At 38.1% G+C, this 20,827-nt stretch overlaps 1 protein-coding gene across 5 annotated transcripts in view; it reads left to right on the top strand.

The window, feature by feature from the left end:
* FAM135A (family with sequence similarity 135 member A) overlaps window positions 1-20,827 on the top strand; it is a 153,326-nt gene that overhangs the window by 92,055 nt on the left and 40,444 nt on the right. For all 5 annotated transcript variants that reach the window (XM_040261411.1, XM_040261409.1, XM_040261407.1 and 2 more), the window contains one exon: window positions 5,488-5,643. In XM_040261411.1, coding sequence (XP_040117345.1) covers window positions 5,488-5,643 — 156 coding nt within the window. The remainder of the gene's footprint in view (window positions 1-5,487; window positions 5,644-20,827) is intronic.

The raw sequence follows: 20,827 nt of genomic DNA, 5'->3' as shown, positions 1-20,827 counted from the left end.
TTATTTTTTATTTTACTTTACAATTCTGTATTGGTTTTGCCATACTGAAAACTTCTTTAGGATATATTAATTGAAAAATAAATTGGAGAAAAATATGAATACAATTTTTATATGTTAGAAAAGCTATGTAAATATTTGATCATGTTTATGTGATTAGATTGCATATAAAATATTTGAAAGGATACATACACACATATACATTTCAACTATAAATAATAATACAGAAAAGAATACCACAAAGAATGAGGCTATAAAGGAAAATATTTGTTCTTTACTCTATTTCCATCTATATTAAGTTTTAAAAAATACATATGTACTCAGATATTACTAATGAATTTTATGTACTCTTACTTAATTTCAGTATTTAAGCGTAATATAAACTAGGGTAGATAGAGTAGACAGAAGATGGAATAATATTTAAACAGGTCTTATAAATCAGCAAAAAAAAAATCCTGTAATATCCCATTTTTAATATTAATATAGCTTAGATACCCAGTTATCCAGTTATAAAATGCTAATAAGTATGTGAAAAATTTTAATTATAAAACAAAAATTTAAATATTCTGACATGATTTTTAACCTATCAGATTGGCTGTGATTTTTTTTTAATTGAAGGATAATTGCTTTACAGAATTTCGTTGTTTTCTTTCAAACCTCAACATAGATTAGCCATAGGTATACATATATCTCTCCCTTTTGAACCTCCCCCCCATCTCCCTCCCCATTCTACCCCGCTAGATTGATATAGAGCCCCTGTTTGAGTTTCCTGAGTCATATGGCAAATTCCCATTGGCCATCTGTTTTACATATGGTAATGTAAGTTTCCATGTTACTCTTTCCATACTTCTCACCCTCTCCTTCCCTCTCCTGGTGTCTGTTCTATTTGTCTGTTTCTCCACTGGTACCCTGTAAGTGAATTCTTCAGTACCATTTTTCTGGATTCTCTATATATGCGTTAAAATATGATATTTATCTTTCTCTTTCTGACTTACTTTACTCTGTATAATGGGTTCTAGGTTCATCCATCTCATTAGAACTGACTCAAATGTGTTCCTTTTTATGGCTGAGTAATATTCCATTGTGTATATGGACAACAACTTCTTTATCCATTCATCTGTTGATGGACATCTAGGTTGCTTACATGTTCTAACTATTATAAATAGTGCTACAATAAACAGTGGGATACATGTGTCTCTTTCAGTTTTGGTTTCCTCAGGGTATATGCCTAGGACTGTGATTGCTGGGTCATGTGGTTTTATTCCTAGTTTTTTAAGAAATCTCCATACCTTCTCCCATAGTAGCTGTATTAGTTTACATCCCCACCAACAGTACAAGAGCGTTCCCTTTTCTCTATACCCTCTCCAGCATCTATTGTTTGTAGACTTTTTGATGATAGCCACTGAATTGTCCACTGGGGTTTGCTCCTGAGGCTGCTCTGGAGGACTTGGGTCTGCCCCAGTGCGGGCCAGGTGCAGAAATCGTGCAGCCGCTTGGGTCACAGGGGCCCTGGCAGCACCAGGTACTCAGGGGAGTTGGCAGCTAGGGCAGCAGGAAATATAGTGGTCTAGAAGGGTATGGCAACCTGTATTTGGCTGATACACTCCAGTATTCATGCCTGGAGAGAACCCCCTGAGAGAGAAGCCTGGCAGGCTACAGTCCACAGGGTCACAAATAGTTGGACACGACCAAAGCAACCCTGCATGTGTAGATGCAAGACTTCTTTTATCTGTGGCAGCTATGCCCCAATGAAGGTTGAGCATGAAGGTGGCACAGCTGCTTGGTTTGCGGGGACCCTGGCGGTGCCAAGTGTCCAGGAACACGGACTGCCTCCACTGCAGGAGTCATGGCCTGATCAGAGTCTTTTATCAAGCCTCCTGTAGCTGGCGATCAGAGGGCCTCTTTGGCCAGTCTTTGTAGCTCTGCCCATTCAGTCACATAGAGGGGCCCCCCTTGCTACGGTCCTACTCTGTAGGTTGGCACATCAGGCACTTAAAGGAGCACCCTGGGTGGGGTCCTACTCTGTAGTTCAGTGCATCAGGCGTTTGATGGGCCCAACTCTCTATTGTTCAGCTGCTATTGCTGGCATGTGGGGAGAGAGAGGCTATGGTGATGGCTCCACCCCCTACGCTGACTCAGCATTATCTCCTTGCTTCCATGGCTGCCTGGCTTTCCTCCACAGGCATTTCTCACCACGATCTCCACCCTCACAACCCCTCAATCCGTCTCTCTGCAATCCACTGCAGCCCTCTCCCTGGGATTGCTCCGCAATCCCTAAATCCCAGCTCCCAGCCACTTCACCTTCCAGGGGACCAGTGTCCCTGTCCAGGGTATGTATGGCTGCGGCAAGGACTGTCTGATTCTCGTTCCATTTAGGATGCCACTGATCAGCTGTTTCACTCTCAGCCTTAAATGTTTCTCTTCTGACTCAGACAGTTGCCCCGATGTGGGGTTGGACCCCTGCTTCAGTTCCCTCACGTGCTGAGGGCAGGCCTAGTCATACTAACACTCCTGTTTTTCCTGGTAGTCCCTTTGTCCTACCAAGTTTTGCATGGTTCTATATATTCTTTTCCGCTGGTCAGGTACTCCTGTCCTCTGTCAGCTGGTGTTCTGCATGACTGTGATTTTTTTTTTTTAATAACAATATAATCTTTGTTGAGTTATGGTGAGATACAGATTCCCATACCTTGCAGATCTTTTTCAGAGATGAATTTGGCAGTATGTATCCAATGCCATAAAAAATACTCCTTCTCAATTTATACCAAATAAACAGTCAGAAATTCATGTGTAACATAATTGGTGATATTGTAAAACATTAACCTAAGTAAATACCCAACAATAAGACAATGGTTAAACAAATCATGGTACACTCATAAAAACATTGTGCAACCTTAAAAGTGATGCTTTCAACAAATATTTGATGTTGTAGGAAAATACTCATACTGTGTTATTCAGTGAAAATGGCATAAAAATATGATTTTGGTTTTTTCCTCTCTGTAACTGAAAATAATTGAAGACTGTATACTAAAATGAACTTTATTTTTTTTCAATCAAAAAAGGTCAATGAATGCTATGAAAAGGTATACATCTATATGAAACAAAATAATGAATTTATTTAAAAAAATAGTATAGAAGTATAAATGTCTTATTATTCCTATATTTATATATATTAAAAAATCTTGTCAAACTTAATTCCAATTTTGTTTTTAATATAAAAAAGGATTATTATTTATATTTTGACACTTATCATGAAGAGTTATATAAACCAAAGGAGTAATTTCTTTATAGGATGGTTTTCCCAATAATGAAAATACCAAAAGTCCTTTCTCAGAAACTTGATGCCATACTGCCTGAGAAATACAGTTAATAAATACAGGGTATCTAGACAGCCTTGCTTTCTGGGGGAAATTATTTTTATTTGTGTGTAGATTATACCAGGTGTAGTATTGCTTGCCTTACACAGTACTCTTTAATTACTGTCAAATACTTATTCTAGTCTTCTTTTCCTCACTTCATTAAACTCATTCTTGAAACCATACCACAGGTTTCAGCTTATTTATACTCCATTTTAATCTTCTGTGTGTTAAGAGACATAAAAAACTTGGTAGCTTTATTTCTAATAATATTTATACATCATCCCTGAGGCAAAACCTTTCTGTAGAATTTCTCTGTGTGTTGAGTCAGTGTTTATCATATGTTGACTCGTTAGCTTCCATTCTGTAATTCTGGAATTTGTCAGTATTTTCTGAATTTCTCCTTGTATTTTGGGGACTTTTTCCTTGTCTGAAGCCTGTAATTCCTTATTCATTCATTCATTCATTTATTCGTTTGGTACATATCTATTGAGTGACTACTGTGTACTGGTTACCAGTCACACAAGTGAATAAGACGTGATCCCTCCCCTTCTTACTTATTTTGCTGAGTTTTTGTTTTATGTGTTCTCTGAGTTAAGATGAATAGAAGCGTGGTTCAGGTCAGGGAAGAAAAGCCTGCTGAATTTCAGACTTTAAAAAGGGGTCTATATAAACAAAAGTGAAAGTGAAAGTGAAGTTGCTCAGTTGTGTCCAACTCTGCAACTCCATGGATTATAGTCCACTGGGCTCCTCCATCGATGGGATTCTCCAGGCAAAAATACTGGAGTGGGTTGCCATTTCCTTCTCCAGGGAATCTTCCCGACCCAGGGATCAAACCCAGGTCTCCTGCATTGCAAGCGGACGCTTTAACCTCTGAGCCACCAGGGAAGCCTGAGAGTATCATATATGATGAGCAACATTTAGGGGTTTCATTTGTTTTTTAGAAGGGGACTGGTGCAGATACGAGTATAACTGGGGACATGGTGAATTGTCCAAGCCCAATTGTCCAGTAGTTGGTGGGTCTAGACATCAGGGATACTTGATCCAGAGACACAGATACAGTGGTGGTTGGTGTGCTGTGGCTGTTAACTTCAATCTGAATACATGACTTCCCCCATATTTACAGTAGGAAAGTGAAATCAGCACCCATGTATATATTTAAAGTAGATTTCCTGGTGTTACTAATAATTAAAGACAGATTTTTGCATCAAGATTCTATCTGCGTAGAAACTAACTGCTGCCTTGGTGGACAAAACATCCTTATGAGAAACATCATTCTGCTTTATAGTCTTTGTTATTCTTTGTTCAGAAGTTCTTACTTTATCAATTCAAGAAAACTAAAAGCCTTCAAAAAAATTCTACATTTAATTCAGTACTCTTAATTTCTGTCATCAATTAAGATGAATATTTAAATAAACAGAACAACTTAAACAGAACAACTGAATATTCAGACATTCATAATATATATACATATAATAAATATATATTTGTGTATCCACTTTTCTCTCCTCATTAGACTGTGATCTTTTCATATTAATCTTGGTGTCTGTACAGTGTAGCCCCCTAGCATGTAAAATGTTCTCAATAAATACTGGATGCATGAATTGATAGAAAAGAAGAAAGAAGTATTTGACAACTCTGGAAAAGGGTTTCTGTGAGCAAAATAAAATCTAGGAGCAGAGATGTAAAGGAAGAGCAGCTTTAGAGAGAATCTCAATCCTTTCTGAGGAGCACGTGACCTTTAAATTACTTAATTGATTGAAAATAAATCATATTTTAAGATTTCACAATCTTTCAAAAATTTTATAACTTTGATCAGGATTTGTTGTGCTTAAAATTCCTAGTTTTAGTGTTTGAATTTGATCATGTTCTATAGAATCCTGATTTGTAACTTTAGAATATATCTGATATTTCAGATATTGAAATATTGGTTAAGTTGTCGAAAATGTAACTACCAAGTTATTATCAAGATAGGAAAAAAGCCATTGGTCAGTTGGTCTCTCTCTACACACACATGCAAGCAGGCACAGATGTACATATTTTAAAACTAAAAAATTTGCCTTTGTATTAATACTCTCAGTAATATACGTGTTATGGTAATTCTCAGAGACCAGTTTTTTTTTTCTTGTCATTTCAGAAAATAGAAAATCCTGATGAACTGGCAGAACTTATAAATATGAATCTTGCACAACTTTGCTCACTTTTAATGGCTTTATGGGGACAATTTCTGGAAGTTATAACACTACATGAGGAACTAAGACTATTACTAGCACAAGAGCACCATACTCTGAGGGTAAGTTATAAAAATAAGTGATTTTAGAGCATTTTAATGAGTTGTCATTTATATTTAGAAATTTCTTATGAATAAAAATTCTGATTTTTATCTAATATGTTCATAAATGAGAAAAGAGACATCTATCATTGTGTTATTGTTTGATTCCTAAAGTTAATAATAGAAGAATACAGTTGAATATATGACCTATCTCAGTTACAACCCTTGCTACTAACAGACACCACCTATATGAAATAAAATATACAATAAAGGAGCTCTTGGAATCCAGGAACAGGAATTATCACCAGATCTCTAAGAAGAAGAAACCAGAACTAAAAAGCCATCTCAGAATAGACAGAATATCTCTCTCCAAACCTCATACTCCCTCCTTTCCTCTCTCCTTCCTTCACCTCATTTAGAGATATATATTATGAACTTTGCAGGCTTGGCAGAGTAATCTAGACATGGGGGTTGTTATAGGTCTGGTATGGACACTATGCAGAAAATTTTGTACAATTTTTTATTGTGTCAAGAGGCTTCAAGATGTTAAATCTCTGTCTTTTCAGCCTTATCTCCTTATGTACTCTGTATGCACACTAATTTTCCTGAATTAGTTCCACAAAACATCATGTGTATTTTCTTTTCTTTTCTGGTTTTTCTTTTCTTAATTATAAAGTACAAGTAAAAGTGTTAGTCGCTCAGTCGTGTCCAACTCTTTGTGACCCCATGGTCCCTCCATGGAATTCCCTAGGCAGGAACACTGGAGTGGGTTGCCGTTCCTTTCTCCAAGGGATCTTCCCAAACCAGGGATCAAACCAGGGTCTCCTGCATTGGCAGGTGGGTTCTTTACCGTCTGAGCTACTACATAAAGCACAATATATAATCAAAATCAGAAAAGTTCATAAAACATGCACATTTTAACAAGTGGTTAAAAGTACATACCCTTTTAATGATCACCCAGATCAAGAAATAGAATATTGTCAATACCACAGACATGTTCTATGTATTTATTCCAATTTCTACCCCTTTATGACATTTACAAGGGATCACCATCCTTTTCAATAAGTTCCTTCTTTCTCTTTTAGTTATTTACCTATATTACTGAATTCTACATAAATGAATTCATGCAGTATGTATTCTTTTGTATATTGCTTCTTTCAGTTGAGATTTTGTTTTGGAGATTAATCTATTTTTTTTGTTGTTGTTAGTAGCTGTAGCTTGCTCATTTTCATTGCTATAATGTGTTTCCATTTGAATATACCTACAATTTATTTGTCCATTTTACTGTTGATAAGTGTTTGGATTATTTCAGATTTGTAGTTACTGTAAACCAAGCTGCTGTGAATATTCTTATACATATTTCCTGTCATAACAGTTTCTGTGATGTATTTACCTATGAAAGACATTGTCATAAGGTACAAATAACATCAATTCTATTATATAATGCTACCCTGGTTTCCAGAGTGGTGCTTATTTTCACTCCCACAAGCACCATATGAAAGTTCTTACTCCACCTCCTCCTCAATTCTTGATATCGGCAGACTTTTAAACTTTTGTTAAGATGGATGTAAAATGGTATATCATTTTGGTTTTATTTCTATTTTTTGATGACATGAGCACCGTTCTGTATGACTGTTGGCTGTGTAGATTTCCTGTTTGTGAAGTATGTGTCCAAACTGGCTGCCCATTTTTCTATCAGATTAATTTTCTTTTTCTTCTTGATTTATAATAGTTTTCTGTGTATTCTAAGTACTGATCTTTGTTGAATGTTTTATAAATCTTTTCTCATTTCATGATTTTTTCCACTATCTTCATGCTGTCTTTTGATGAAGTAGAGGCCTTAATTTGTCGATGGAACACAGGAGAAAAGCCAGACAGAGACACACCTGTATTTGGACATAATATGTACAGATCAGCAAGGAAGATGTGACATTATCAATAAATGATGTTGGGACAATTGGGTATTATATAACTGAATTATATAAAATTCAGTTCCAGATGGACTAAAAACAGACATGAAAGGCAAAATCATAAAGTTTCTAAAATATAGTAGAGAACTATCAGAAGTATTACAGAAGTAGTACAACTTACTTCCATATATTCTTCGTCAGAATCACAAGTTACCATTTTGGCACATTTGCTTCATCATTCCTTCTTTTTGTCAATAGATACACATTCCCAGTCACTCAACTGGTAAAGAATTCTCCTGCAATTCTGGAGACCCTAGTTAGATTCCTGGATCTGGAAATTCCCTTGGAGAAGGGATAGGCTACCCACTCCAATATTCTGGAGCTTCCTTGGTGTCCCAGGTGGTAAAGAATCCACCTCAGTGTAGAAGACCTGGGTTCAATCCCTAGGCTCGGAAGATCCCCCTGGAGGAGGGCATGGCAACCCATTCCAGTATTCTTCCACAGAGAATCTCCATGGACAAAGGAGCTGGTGGGGTACAGTCTATGGGGGTCCCAAAGAGTCAGACACAACTGAGCAACTAAGCACAGCACAGTTCAGTTCAGTCACTCAAGTCATGTCCTACTCTTTGCGACACCATGAATCGCAGCACACCAGGCCTCCCTGTCCATCACCAACTCCCAGAGTTCACTCAAACTCACGTCCATCGAGTCAGTGATGCCATCCAGCCATCTCATCCTCTGTCGTCCCCTTCTCCTCCTGCCCCCAATCCCTCCCAGCATCAAAGTCTTTTCCAATGAGTCAACTCTTGGCATAAGGTGGCCAAAGTACTGGAGTTTCAGCTTTAGCATCATTCCTTCCAAAGAAGTCCCAGGGCTATCTCCTTCAGAATGGACTGGTTGGATCTCCTTGCAGTCCAAGGGACTCTCAAGAATCTTTTCCAACACCACAGTTCAAAAGCATCAATTCTTCGGCACTCTGCCTTCTTCACAGTCCAACTCTCACATCCATACATGACCACAGGAAAAACCATAGCCTTGACTAGACAGACACAGCACTGATATAAATATACACACACACATATTTTTGTTTCTGGGCCATTTGGTAGTTACAGACATTATACTCGTTTTTCCTTAAATACTTCAGGGCATATTCACTAAGAACAAAGATATCCTCTTACTTAACCACAGTACAGTGATCAACTTTAAGACATTTAATACTGAAGCTAAAGACAAAGGAGAAAAAGAAAAATAAACCCATTTGAATGCAGAATTTCAAATAATAGCAGGGAGAGATAGGAAGGCCTTCCTCAGTGCAAAGAAATAAAGGAAAACAATAGAAAGGGAAGGACTAGAGATCTCTTCAAGAAAATCAGAGATACCAAGGGAAAATTTCATGCAAAGATGGGCACAATAAAGGGCAGAAACCTAAAGGGAGGGACCTAACAGAAGCAGAAGAGATTAAGACGAGATGGCAAGAATACACAGAAGAACTATACAAAAAAGATCTTAAATGACCCAAATAACCATGACAGTGTGGTCACTCACCTAGAGCTGGACATCCTTGAACGCAAAGTCAAGTGTGCCTTAGGAAGCATCACTATGAACAAAGCTAGTGGAGGTAACGGAATTCCAGTTGAGCTATTTCAAATCCTACAAGATGATGCTGTTAAAGTGCTACACTCAATATGCCAGCAAATTTGGAAGACTCAGCAGTGGCCACAGGACTGGAAAAGGTCAGTTTTCATTCCAATCCCAAAGAAAAGCAGTGCCAAAGAATGTTCAAACTACTGCATAATTACACTCATCTTACATGCTAGTAAAGTAATGCTCAAAATTCTCCAAGCCCGGCTTCAACAGGAAGTGAACCGTGAACTTCCAGATGTTCAAGCTGGTTTTAGAAAAGTCAGAGGAACCAGAGATCAAATTGCCAACATCTGCTGGATCATCGAAAAAGCAACGGAGTTCCAGAAAAACATCTACTTCTGCTTTATTGATTACACCAAAGCCTTTAAAGTGTGTGGATCACAACAAACTGTAGAAAATTCTTAAACAGATGGTAATACCAGACCACCTTACTTACCTGCCTCCTGAGATACCCATATGCAGGTCAAGAAGCAACAGTTAGAACCAGACATGGAACAGCAGACTGGTTCCAAATTAGGAAAGGAGTATGTCAAGGCTGTATACTGTTACCCTGCTTATTTAACTTATATGCACAGTACATCATGTAAAATGCTGGGCTGGATGAAGCACAAGCTGGTATCAAGATTGCCAAGAGAAATATGAATAATCTCATATACGCAGATGACACCACCATTATGGTAGAAACCGAAGAAGAACTAAAGAGCCTCTTGATGAAAGTGAAAGAGGAGAGTGAAAAAGCTGGCTTAAAACTCAACATTCAAAAAGCTAAGATCATGGTATCCAGTCCCATCACTTCATGGCAAATAGATGGGGAAACAGTGGAAACAGTGAGAGACTTTATTTTGGGGGGCTCCAAAATCACTGCAGATTCTGACTGCAGCCATGAAATTAAAAGACACTTGCTCGTTAGAAGAAAAGCTAGACCAACCTGTTAAAGACAGCATATTAAAAAGCAGAGACATTACTTTGCCAGCAAAGATCCATCAAGTCAAAGCTGTGGTTTTCCCAGTAGTCATGTATGGATGTGAGAGTTGGACTATAAAAAAGCTGAGCACTGAAGAATTGATACTTTTGAACTGTGTTGTTGAAGAAGACTCTTGAGAGTCCCTGGACTGCAAGGGGATACAACTAGCCCATCCTAAAGGAGATCAGTCCTGAATATTCATTGGAAGGACTAATGCTGAAGCTGAAACTCCAGTACTTTGACCACCTGGTGTGAAGATCTGACTCACTGGAAAAGACCCTGATACTGGGAAAGACTGAAGATAGGAAGAGAAGGGGACAACAGAAGATAAGATGAGATGATTGGATGGCATCACCAACTCGATAGACATGAGTTTGAGCAATCTCTGGGAGTTGGTGATGGACAGGGAGGCCTGGCGTGCTGCTATCCATGGGGTTGCAAAGAGTCAGGCATGACTGAGTAACTGAACTGTACTGAAATACTGATACCTACTACATGATTCATTTTTAAATCATTTAGTAACACCCTGTGTGACAACCTTTTCCAGGATCAATCTCAGGGTCACACATTGCAGTCAGTTATCACATCCCCTTAAACTCTTCAGACTCACTTAATCTTCATTCTTCCTTTTATTTTCTTCACCTTTCACAACTTTAGCCAGTAATTTTTAAACCAGTCTTCAATCTGGTCTTCAATTTCATTATGATTAGATTTAGATGTTATAGTATTAGTGGGAATGCTACATTTTATTTCTTTTTCAATCAATTTTGGTAAATTTATATTTCTCAAGGAGTTTTTTTTTTGTCTCAATATATTGATTTATTGGTCTTAGATGAATTCAGAATAATTCTGAAAATTCTTAAAAAGAATTCAGAATAATTATAATGAAGATGATCCAGGATCTTGGAAAAAGAATGGTGGGCAAAGATTGAGAAGATGAAATAAATGTTTACCAAAAGCCTAGAAAAACAAAAGAACAAACAGAGATGAACAATACACTAGAAGGAATTAATAGCAGAATAATTGAGGCAAAAGAACAGATTAGTGACCTGGAAGATAGAATGGTGGAAATCACTGCTGCAAAACAGAATGTAGAAAAAAGAATGAAAAGAAATGAAGACAGCTAAGAGACCTCTGGGATCATACATATTGCCTTAATAATTGCCTTAAATGTAAATGGATTAAAGACAGCAACCAAAAGACATAGACTGGCTGGGTAGATACAGAAACAAGACCCATAGATGTGTTGTCTACACGAGACCCACCACAGACTTACAGACTGAATGTAAGGGGATAGGAGAAGGTATTCCACACACAGCGAATTCATAAGAAAGCTGGAGTAACAATACTTACATTAGACAAAATAGACTTTAAAGCAAGTAATGTTCTAAGAGACAAATAAGGACACTTGATAATGATCAGGTGTTCAATCTGAGAAAAAGATATAACAATTATAAATATATATGCACCCAACATAGGAGTACCTCAATATGTAAGGCAAATACTAACAAATATAAACAGAGAAATCGACAGTAACAGAATAATAGTGGGGAACTTTAAAACCCCACTTGCTCTAGACAGAAAATTAATAAGGAGCATGGACCTTAAATGACAGTTTAAATCAGTTGGATTTAATTGATATTTATAGAGCGTTTCACCCAAAAGTGGCAGACTTTATATTCTTCTCAAGTGCACATGGAACACTCTCCAGGATTGACCTCATGCTGGGCCACAAGGCAAGTCTTCTGTCACAAAGCTCTGCGATTAGAAATAAATCACCAGAAAATACTCTAAAATACATAAAGACATAGCAGCTAAACAATATGCTACTCAGAAACCATTGGATCACTGAAAAACTCAAAGAGGAAATTAAAAAAAAAAAAAAAACTTAGAGACAAATGAAAATGAAAGCACAATGGTCGAAAACTTATGGGATGCAACAAAACAGTTCTAAGTGGAAAGTTTATGGCAATACACAGTTGCCTCAAGAAATAAGAAAAACCTCAAACAACCTAACCTTATACTTAAAACAATTAGAGAAAGAAGAAAAAGCAAACCTATGGTTAACAGAAGAAAGGAAATCATAAAAATTAGAGCAGAAATGAATGAAAGAGAGACAAAGAAAAATCTCAAAGATCAATTAAACTAAAAGCTTGTTCTTTGAAAAGAAGCAAAATTGATAAACCTTTAGCCAGAAACCAAGAAAAAAAACGGGAGGGAGGATTCAAATCAATTAAATTAGAAATGAAAAAGGAGAAGTTACAACTGACTCCATAGAAGTATCAAGGATCATAAGAGACTACTATGAACAATTGTATGCCAATGAAATGGACAACCTAGAAGACATGCACAAGTTCTTAGAAAGGTACAGTCTCCTTAGACTGAACCAAGATGAAATAGAAAACATGAACAGACCAGTCACAAGCACTGAAATTGAAGCTGTTATTAAAAACCTCCCAACAAACAAAAGTCCAGGCCCTGACGGCTTCACAGGTAAATTTTATCAAATGTTTAGAGAAGAGTTAACACCTCTCCTTCTGAAACTGTTCTAAAAAATCACAGAGGAAGGAAAACTCCCCAGCTCATTTTATGAGGCCACCATCACTCTGATACCAAAACCAAAGATACCACACACATACACACACACACACACACATATTATAATCCAGTATCACTGATGAACATAGATGCAAAAATCCTCAACAAAATACTAGCAATCTGTATCCCACAGTAGATTGAAAAGATCTTACACTATGATCAAGTGGGATTCATCCCAGTGATACAAGCATTTTTCAACATCCACAAATCAATCAAGGTAATATACCACATCAACAAATTGAAGAATAAAAACTATATGATCATCTCAGTAGATGCTAGAAAAGCTTTTGATGAAATTCAGCACCCATTTATGATTTTAAAAAAACACTCCAGAAAGTGGGCATAGAGGATACATAAATCAACAGAATAAAGACCATATTCTACAAACCTACAGCTAGCATCATACTCAATAGTGAAAAACTGACAGCATCCTCTCTAAGATCAGAAATAAGACCAGGATGTCTACTCTTGCCTCTTTTATTCAACATAGTTTTGGAAGTCCTAGCTATAGTAATCAGAGAAGAAAAAGTAAGGGGAATCTAAATTGGAAAAAAGAAGTTAAACTATCACTATTTGCAGATGAGATGATACTATACATAGATCCTAAAGATGCTACCAGAAAACTACTAAACCTCATCAATGAATTTGGTAAATTTGCAGGTTACAAAATTAATACACAGAAATCTGTTGCATTTCTCTACACTAACAATGAAAAATCAGAAAGAGAAATTCAGGAAGCAATTCCATTTACCATTGCATCAAAAAGAATAAAATACCTGGGGATAAATCTACCTAAGGATACAAAAAACCTGTACTCTGAAAACTGTGAGATACTGATGGAAGAAATCAAAGAAGACATAAACGGATGGGAAGATACACTATATTTTTGGATTGCAAGAATCAATATTGTCAAAATGACTATAGTACCCAAGGCAATCTGCAGATTCAACACAATCCCTATCAAATTACTAATAGCATTTTTCACAGAACTAGAACAACAACAACAAAAATCTCAAAATTTGTATGGAGGCACAAAAGATCCCAAATAGCCAAAGCAAGCTTAAAAAATGGAGCTGGAGAAATCAGGCTTCCTGGCTGTACTACAAAGCTGCAGTCATCAAAACAGTATGGTACTGGCACAAAACTAGAAATATAGATCAATGGAACAGGATAGAAAATGCAGAAATAACCCCATTCACCTATGGTCAATTAATTGATGATGAAGTATGTTGGAAAGACAGTCTCTTCAACAAATGGTGCTGGGAAAATTGGACAATACATATTTAAAAAAATGAAGTTAGATCATTTTGTATATGTATAGAACATATACAAAGATAATCTCAAAATGGATTAAAGACCTAAATGTGAGATCAGACACTGTACAACTCCTAGAGGAAAGCATAGGCAGAACACTCTCTGGCATAAATCACAGCAGTATCTTTTTCAATCCATTTCCCAGAATAATGGGAATGGACCTACTTAAACTCAAAAGCTTTTTCAGAGCAAAGGAAACAATAAACAAAATGAAAAGACAACTCATAAATTGGGAGAAAATATCTGCAAATGATGTGACTGAGATAATCACGATGGTGTGATCACTCAGCTAGAGCCAGACATCCTGAAATGTGAAGTCAAGTGGGCCTTAGGAAGCATCACTACGAACAAAGCTAGTGGAGGTGATGGAATTCCAGTGGAGCTATTTCAAATCCTGAAAGATGACACTTTGAAAGTGTTGCACTCAATATGCCAGCAAGTATGGAAAACTCAGCAGTGGCCACAGGACTGGAAAAGGTCAGTTTTCATTACAATCCCAAAGAAAGGCAATGCCAAGGAATGCTCAAACTACTGCACAATTGCACTCATCTCACACGCTAGTAAAGTAATGCTCAAAATTCTCCAAGGCAGGCTTCAGCAATACATGAACCATGAACTTAGATGTTCAAGCTGGTTTTATAAAAAGCAGAGGAACCAGAGATCAAATCGCCAACATCTGATGGATCATTGAAAAAGCAAGAGAGTTCCAGAAAAACATCTATTTCAGCTTTATTGACTATGCCAAAGCCTTTGACTGTGTGGATGACAATAAACTGTGGAAAATTCTGAAAGAGATGCGTATACCAGACCACCTGACCTGCCTCTTGAGAAACCTGTATGCAGGTCAGGAAGCAACAGTTAGAACTGGACATGGAACAACAGACTGGTTCCAAATAGGAAAAGGAGTACATCAAGACTGTATATTGTTACCCTGCTTATTTAACTTATACGCAGAGTACATCATGAGAAACACTGGGCTGGAGGAAACACAAGCTGGAATCAAGATGGCTGGGAGAAATATCAATAACCTCAGACATGCAGATGACACCACCCTTATGGCAGAAAGTGAAGAGGAACTAAAGAGCCTCTTGATGAAAGTGAAAGAGGAGAGTGAAAAAGTTGGCTTAAAGCTCAACATTCAGAAAACGAAGATCATGGCATCCGGTCCCATCACTTCATGGGAAATAGATGGGGAAACAGTGGCTGACTTTATTTTTCTGGGCTCCAAAGTCACTGCAGATGGTGATTGCAGCCATGAAATTAAAAGACCATTGCTCCTTGGAAGGAAAGTTATGACCAACCTAGACAAGATATTCAAAAGTAGAGGCATTACTTTGCCAGCCAAGGTCCATCTAGTCAAGGCTATGGTTTTTCCATTGGTCATGTATGGATGTGAGAATTGTACTGTAAAGAAAGCTGAGTGCCGAAAAATTGATGCTTTTGAACTGTGGTGTTGGAGAAGACTCTTGAGAGCCCCTTGGACTGCAAGGAGATCCAACCAGTGCATTCTAAAGGAGATCAGTCCTGGGTGTTCATTGGAAGGACTGATGGTAAAGCTGAAACTCCAATACTTTGGCCACCTCATGCAAAGAGCTGATTCATTGGAAAAAGCCCAACTGATGCTGGGAGGGATTGGGGGCAGGAGGAGGAGGGGATGACCGAGGATGAGATGGCTGGATGGCATCACCGACTCAACGGACATGAGTTTGGGTGTACTCCAGGGGTTGGTAATGGACAGGGAGGCCTGGTGTGCTGCTGTTCATGGGGTCTCAAAGAGTTGGACATGACTGAGCGACTGAACTGAACTGAACTGATAAGGGATTAATCTCCAGATTTACAGTTTGTGATGCTTAACAGCATCAAAACCAACAGGACAGTCAAAAAATGGACAGAGGACTTGAGTAGATATTTCTCCAAAGAGGACATATAGATGGCCAGCAGACTCATGAAGATATGTTCAATGCTGCTGGTTATTAAGGAAATGCCAATCAAAGCTGCAGTGAGATACCACCTCACACTGGTCAGAATGGCTGTCATCAAAAAACTGACAAAAAATAAATGCTGGGGAGGGCATGGAGAGTAGGGAACCCTCTTACACTGTTGGTGGGAATGTGAATTGGTATAGCCACTATGGAGAACAGTATGAAGTTTCCTTAAAAAACTAAATATACAGCTGCTATTGGAAAAGACTCTGATGCTGGGAGAGATTGGGGACAGGAGGAAAAGGGGACGACAGCGGATAAGATGGCTGGATGGCATCACTGACTCAATGGACGTGAGTTTTAGTGAACTCAGGGAGATGGTGATGGACAAGGAGGACTGGCGTGCTGTGATTCATGGGGTGGCAGAGTCGGACACGACTGAGCAACTGAACTGAAATATAGAGCTACCGTATGACCCTGCAGTCCCACTCCTCCTCAGCATGTATCAGGAGGGAAACATGATTTGAAATGATATATGCACTCCAGTGTTCATTGCAGCACTGTTTACAATAGCCAAGACATGGAAGCAACGTAAATGTCCATTGACAGAGGAATGGACAAAGAAGATGTGGTGTTGCTGGGCATACACACTGAGAAAACCAGAATTGAAAGAGACACATGTACCCAGTGTTGATTGCAGCACTGTTTACAATAGCCAGGACATGGAAACAACCTAGATGTCTGTCAGCAGACGAATGGATAAGAAAGCTGTGGTACATTTACACAATGGACTATTACTCAGCTGTAAAAAGAACACATTTGAATCAGTTCTAATAAAGTGGACCAAACTGGAGCCTATTATACCAAGTAAAGTAAGTCAGAAAAACACCAATACAGTATATTAAAGCATATATATGGAATTTAGAAAGATGGTAACGATGACCCTATATGTGAGACAGCAAAAGAAACACAGATACAAAGAACAGACTTTTGAACTCTGTGGGAGAATGCGAGGGTGGGATGATTTGAGAGAATAGCTTTGAAACATGTATATTATCATTATGTGAAATAGATCACCAGTCCAAGTTTGATTCATGGAACGGTACTCAAGGTCGGTGCACTGGGATGACCCTGAGGGATGGGATGGGGAGGGAGGTGGCAGGGGGGTTCAGGATGGGGGACACATGTACAACCATGGCTGATTCATGTCAGTGTATGGCAAAACCCACCACAATATTGTAAAGTAATTAGCCTCCAATTAAATTAATTTTTTTAAAAAGATGTGATATGTATATACAATGGAATATTATTCCATTAAAAAGAATGAAATAAGGCCATTTGCAGCAACATGGGTGGACCTAGACAGTGTCATACTGAGTGAAGTAAGTCAGACAGAGAAGGATAAATATCATATGGCATCCCTTGTATGTGGAATCTAAAAATAAATGATACAAATGAACTTAACTTACAAAACAGAAAGAGACTCACAGATTTAGAAAACAAATTTATGGTTGCCTGGAGGAAGGGATAGTTAGGGAGTTGGGAAGGTCATGAACACACTGCTATATTTAAAATGGGTAACCAACAAGGACATGGAAATCTACTCAACATTATATGCCAGTCTGGTTGGGAGGGAGGTTTGGGGGAGAGTAGATACATGTGTATAGATGGCTGATCCCCTTCTCTGTTCACCTGAAACTGCTGCTGCTAAGTCGCTTCAGTCGTGTCTGACTCTGTGCGACCCCATAGACGGCAGCCCACCAGGCCCCACCATCCCTGGGATTCTCCAGGCAAGAACACTGGAGTCGGTTGCCATTTCCTTATCCCAGTGCATGAAAGTGAAGAGTGAAAGTGAAGTCGTGTCTGACTCTTTGCGACCCTGTGGACTGCAGCCTACCAGGCTCCTCTGTCCATGGGATTTTCCAGGCAAGAGTGCTGGAGTGGGGTGCCATTGCCTTCTCCAACCTGAAACTGCTACAACATTGTTAATTGGCTATACTATACCCAATACAAAATAAAAAGTTTAGTCTGAAAAAAAATAATGCTGGCATTTCAGTTTAAGTAAAATTATAGATCAATTTAGACAGAATTTTCCCCTTAATTATATTGAGCCAATCTGTGAACATGGCCTAGCTCCCCATTTACTTAGGTCTTTAATTTCTTTCAGAAGTGTTTTGTAGTTTTCAGTCTCTTTTATTTATTTATAACCCTTTTATGCAATTATATTATGTTGTTATAAATGGTCTTTTAATTTCATTTTTTTAAAGGTTGTTACTAAAGTTGTAAAAGTACAATTGATTTTTGCATATTGATTTTATATCCTATGACCCTGCTAAACTTATAGGTACAGTATATTATAAATCTAACTTGGGTCATGTTGATTCATAGGGTTGTTTAATCAGCATTCTGGATTGCCATTTTTTTTCATCTCTGCTTTGCTATTTTAAAGACATACCGTTATCATCTGTCCTCCATACTCTGTGATATTAAATCAGTCATTGATATCAGGGTTCCCAACCCCTGGGCCGCAGACAGGGCCGCACAGCAACAGGTGAGAGGCAAGTGAGTGACCAGAGCTGCTTCTGTGTTTACATCTCCCCATCACTCACGTTACCACTTGAGCTCCACCTCCCATCAGGTCAGCAGTGGCATTAGATTCTCATAGGAGCAGGAACCCTACTGTGAAACTGTGCCTGCTAGGGATCTAGAGTGTGCTCCTCGTATGAGAATCACCTGAAATCCACCACCACCACCCCCTTCCATGGGAAAATTGTCTGCCACTAAACCTGTCCCTCCCTGCTGCCCAAAAGGTTGGGAACACTGACTTACATTGCTGTTTTCTTCCAGCTGCTGTTAGGATCTTCTCTTTATCTTTGTTTTTTAGCTATTTAATTTTGATGTGCCTTGTATTTTCTTAATTTATCTTCCTTAGGGTTTGCTTTAATTCCCAGATCTGCAGTGTGATATTTTTATCAAAATTTTAGCCATAACTGTAGATTTTTTTATGCCCCAGTTTTTCCCTCTGCACTCTCTCTGGCACTCTCATATCACTTGTTACACTTTTGATATTTTGGGGTCTTTAGTTTTTTTTCTCTATGTTGTTTGGAGTGAATAATTTTTGTTATTCTATCTTTGAATTCACTAACTCATTTCTGTAGTGTCTGATCTGGTCTAAATTTTATCTAATAAAATTTTCATTTCTGATATTATATTCTTACTTCCAAAATTTCCCCTTGGTATTTTTTTTAATGGTTTCATTTTTCTGCTGAGGTTCCTCATCTCTTCCTTCATTATGATCAGCTGCTCTCAGTCATTTGGTAGTGTATAATTATTGCCTGAAAGTACTTGCCTGGAGTTCTGGTTTCTGATCTGGTTTGTAAGAGACTTGGACTTCATCACTTCCTTTCTACCAACAAGAAAAGAGCTGAACAAACCAAATGTCAACACATCCTTTTATATCCATTTAAGAATTGAGGTTGCATGATAAACTTCAGCCTACCTCACCCAAACTGGAAAGAGAGATAGCCAATTACAGAGAATCACGTCTTGCTAAAGCAGAAACATATCCATGAACAGAAGTCACCAGGAGCCAGTACCAGGGGAGCAAAATTTACACTGTAATTGACAAATTTCTGGAGGCTCAGTTTGGACAAGTTTGAGTTAGTAACTCCAGAGGACCCAATCTTAGGGGATACCCACACTACTGTGAGTTTTAGCTCAAGGAATCCTACCAGATTTGCATAATGATGATCAGAGTAATCCCCTAATGCAGGGAGAGATGGAAATAGTCTTTTGTAGATACATTCAGAGCATTCTATCCTTCTTAACAAGACCTTCCTCCTCAGAAGCTCTTTCTGGAGCCCAGCTGACCTGGAGGACCCAATTCCAGCCCTTTCTAGCCATTCACTTGGGGAAGGAAAATTCCCAACTTACATTATCAGAGAATTGCAAATTAAAACAGTGAGATACCATACACACCTGTAAGAATGACTAAAATAAAAAACACTGACAACACCAAATATTGATAAGGATGGGGACCCAACAGGAATTCTCATTCATTGCTGTTGGGAATGCAAAATGGTACAGCCAGTTTGGAAGATGGTTTGGCAATTTCATACAAATCCAAACATACTCTTACACTACAATCCAGCTATCATGCTTTTTTATTTTTTTCCCAAATTAATTGAAAGTTAAGTGTGCAAAAACCTGCACATATATTATAGCAGCTTTTTTCATAATTGCCTAACTTGAACTAATTAACTGTTCTTCATCAGATGAATGAATAAATCTTTGTTTATCCATATAATGGATTTTTTTCAGTAATAAAAAGAAATGCACTATCAAACCATGAAAAGACATAGAAAAACCTTAATAATTTATTTTTGCTAAATGAAGCCAATCTGAAGAGAGTTACCACTGTATGATTCCAACTGTATGACATTCTGGAAAAGGAAAAACTAAAGAAATGATCAGTAGTTGCCACGAGCTCAGGGAAATTGGGAGAGAGTCAGATGGGTGGAGCACGAGAGATCTTTAGGACAGTGGAACTGTTCTCTGTGACATTGTGATGGTAGGTATTTGTCTTTATATGTTTGTCAAAGCCCATACCATGCACAGTACCAAGGGTGAACCTTAATGAAGTGACGAACTTTAGTTGTTGATGATGTGTCAACACTGGTTCATCAGTTATAACAAATGCATCAAATTATTGGAGAAGGAATGGCAACCCACTCCAGTATTCTTGCCTGGGAGACCCCATGGACAGAGGAGCCTGGCAGGCTACAATTCATGGAGTCGCAAGAGAGTGGGACACAACTTAGCGACTGACCAACAACATCAAATTATAACAAATA

The sequence above is a fragment of the Oryx dammah genome, unplaced genomic scaffold, assembly GCF_014754425.2.
Source record: "Oryx dammah isolate SB20612 unplaced genomic scaffold, SCBI_Odam_1.1 HiC_scaffold_19, whole genome shotgun sequence".
NCBI lineage: Eukaryota > Metazoa > Chordata > Mammalia > Artiodactyla > Bovidae > Oryx > Oryx dammah.
This window is presented reverse-complemented; position numbering and strand designations above follow the sequence as displayed.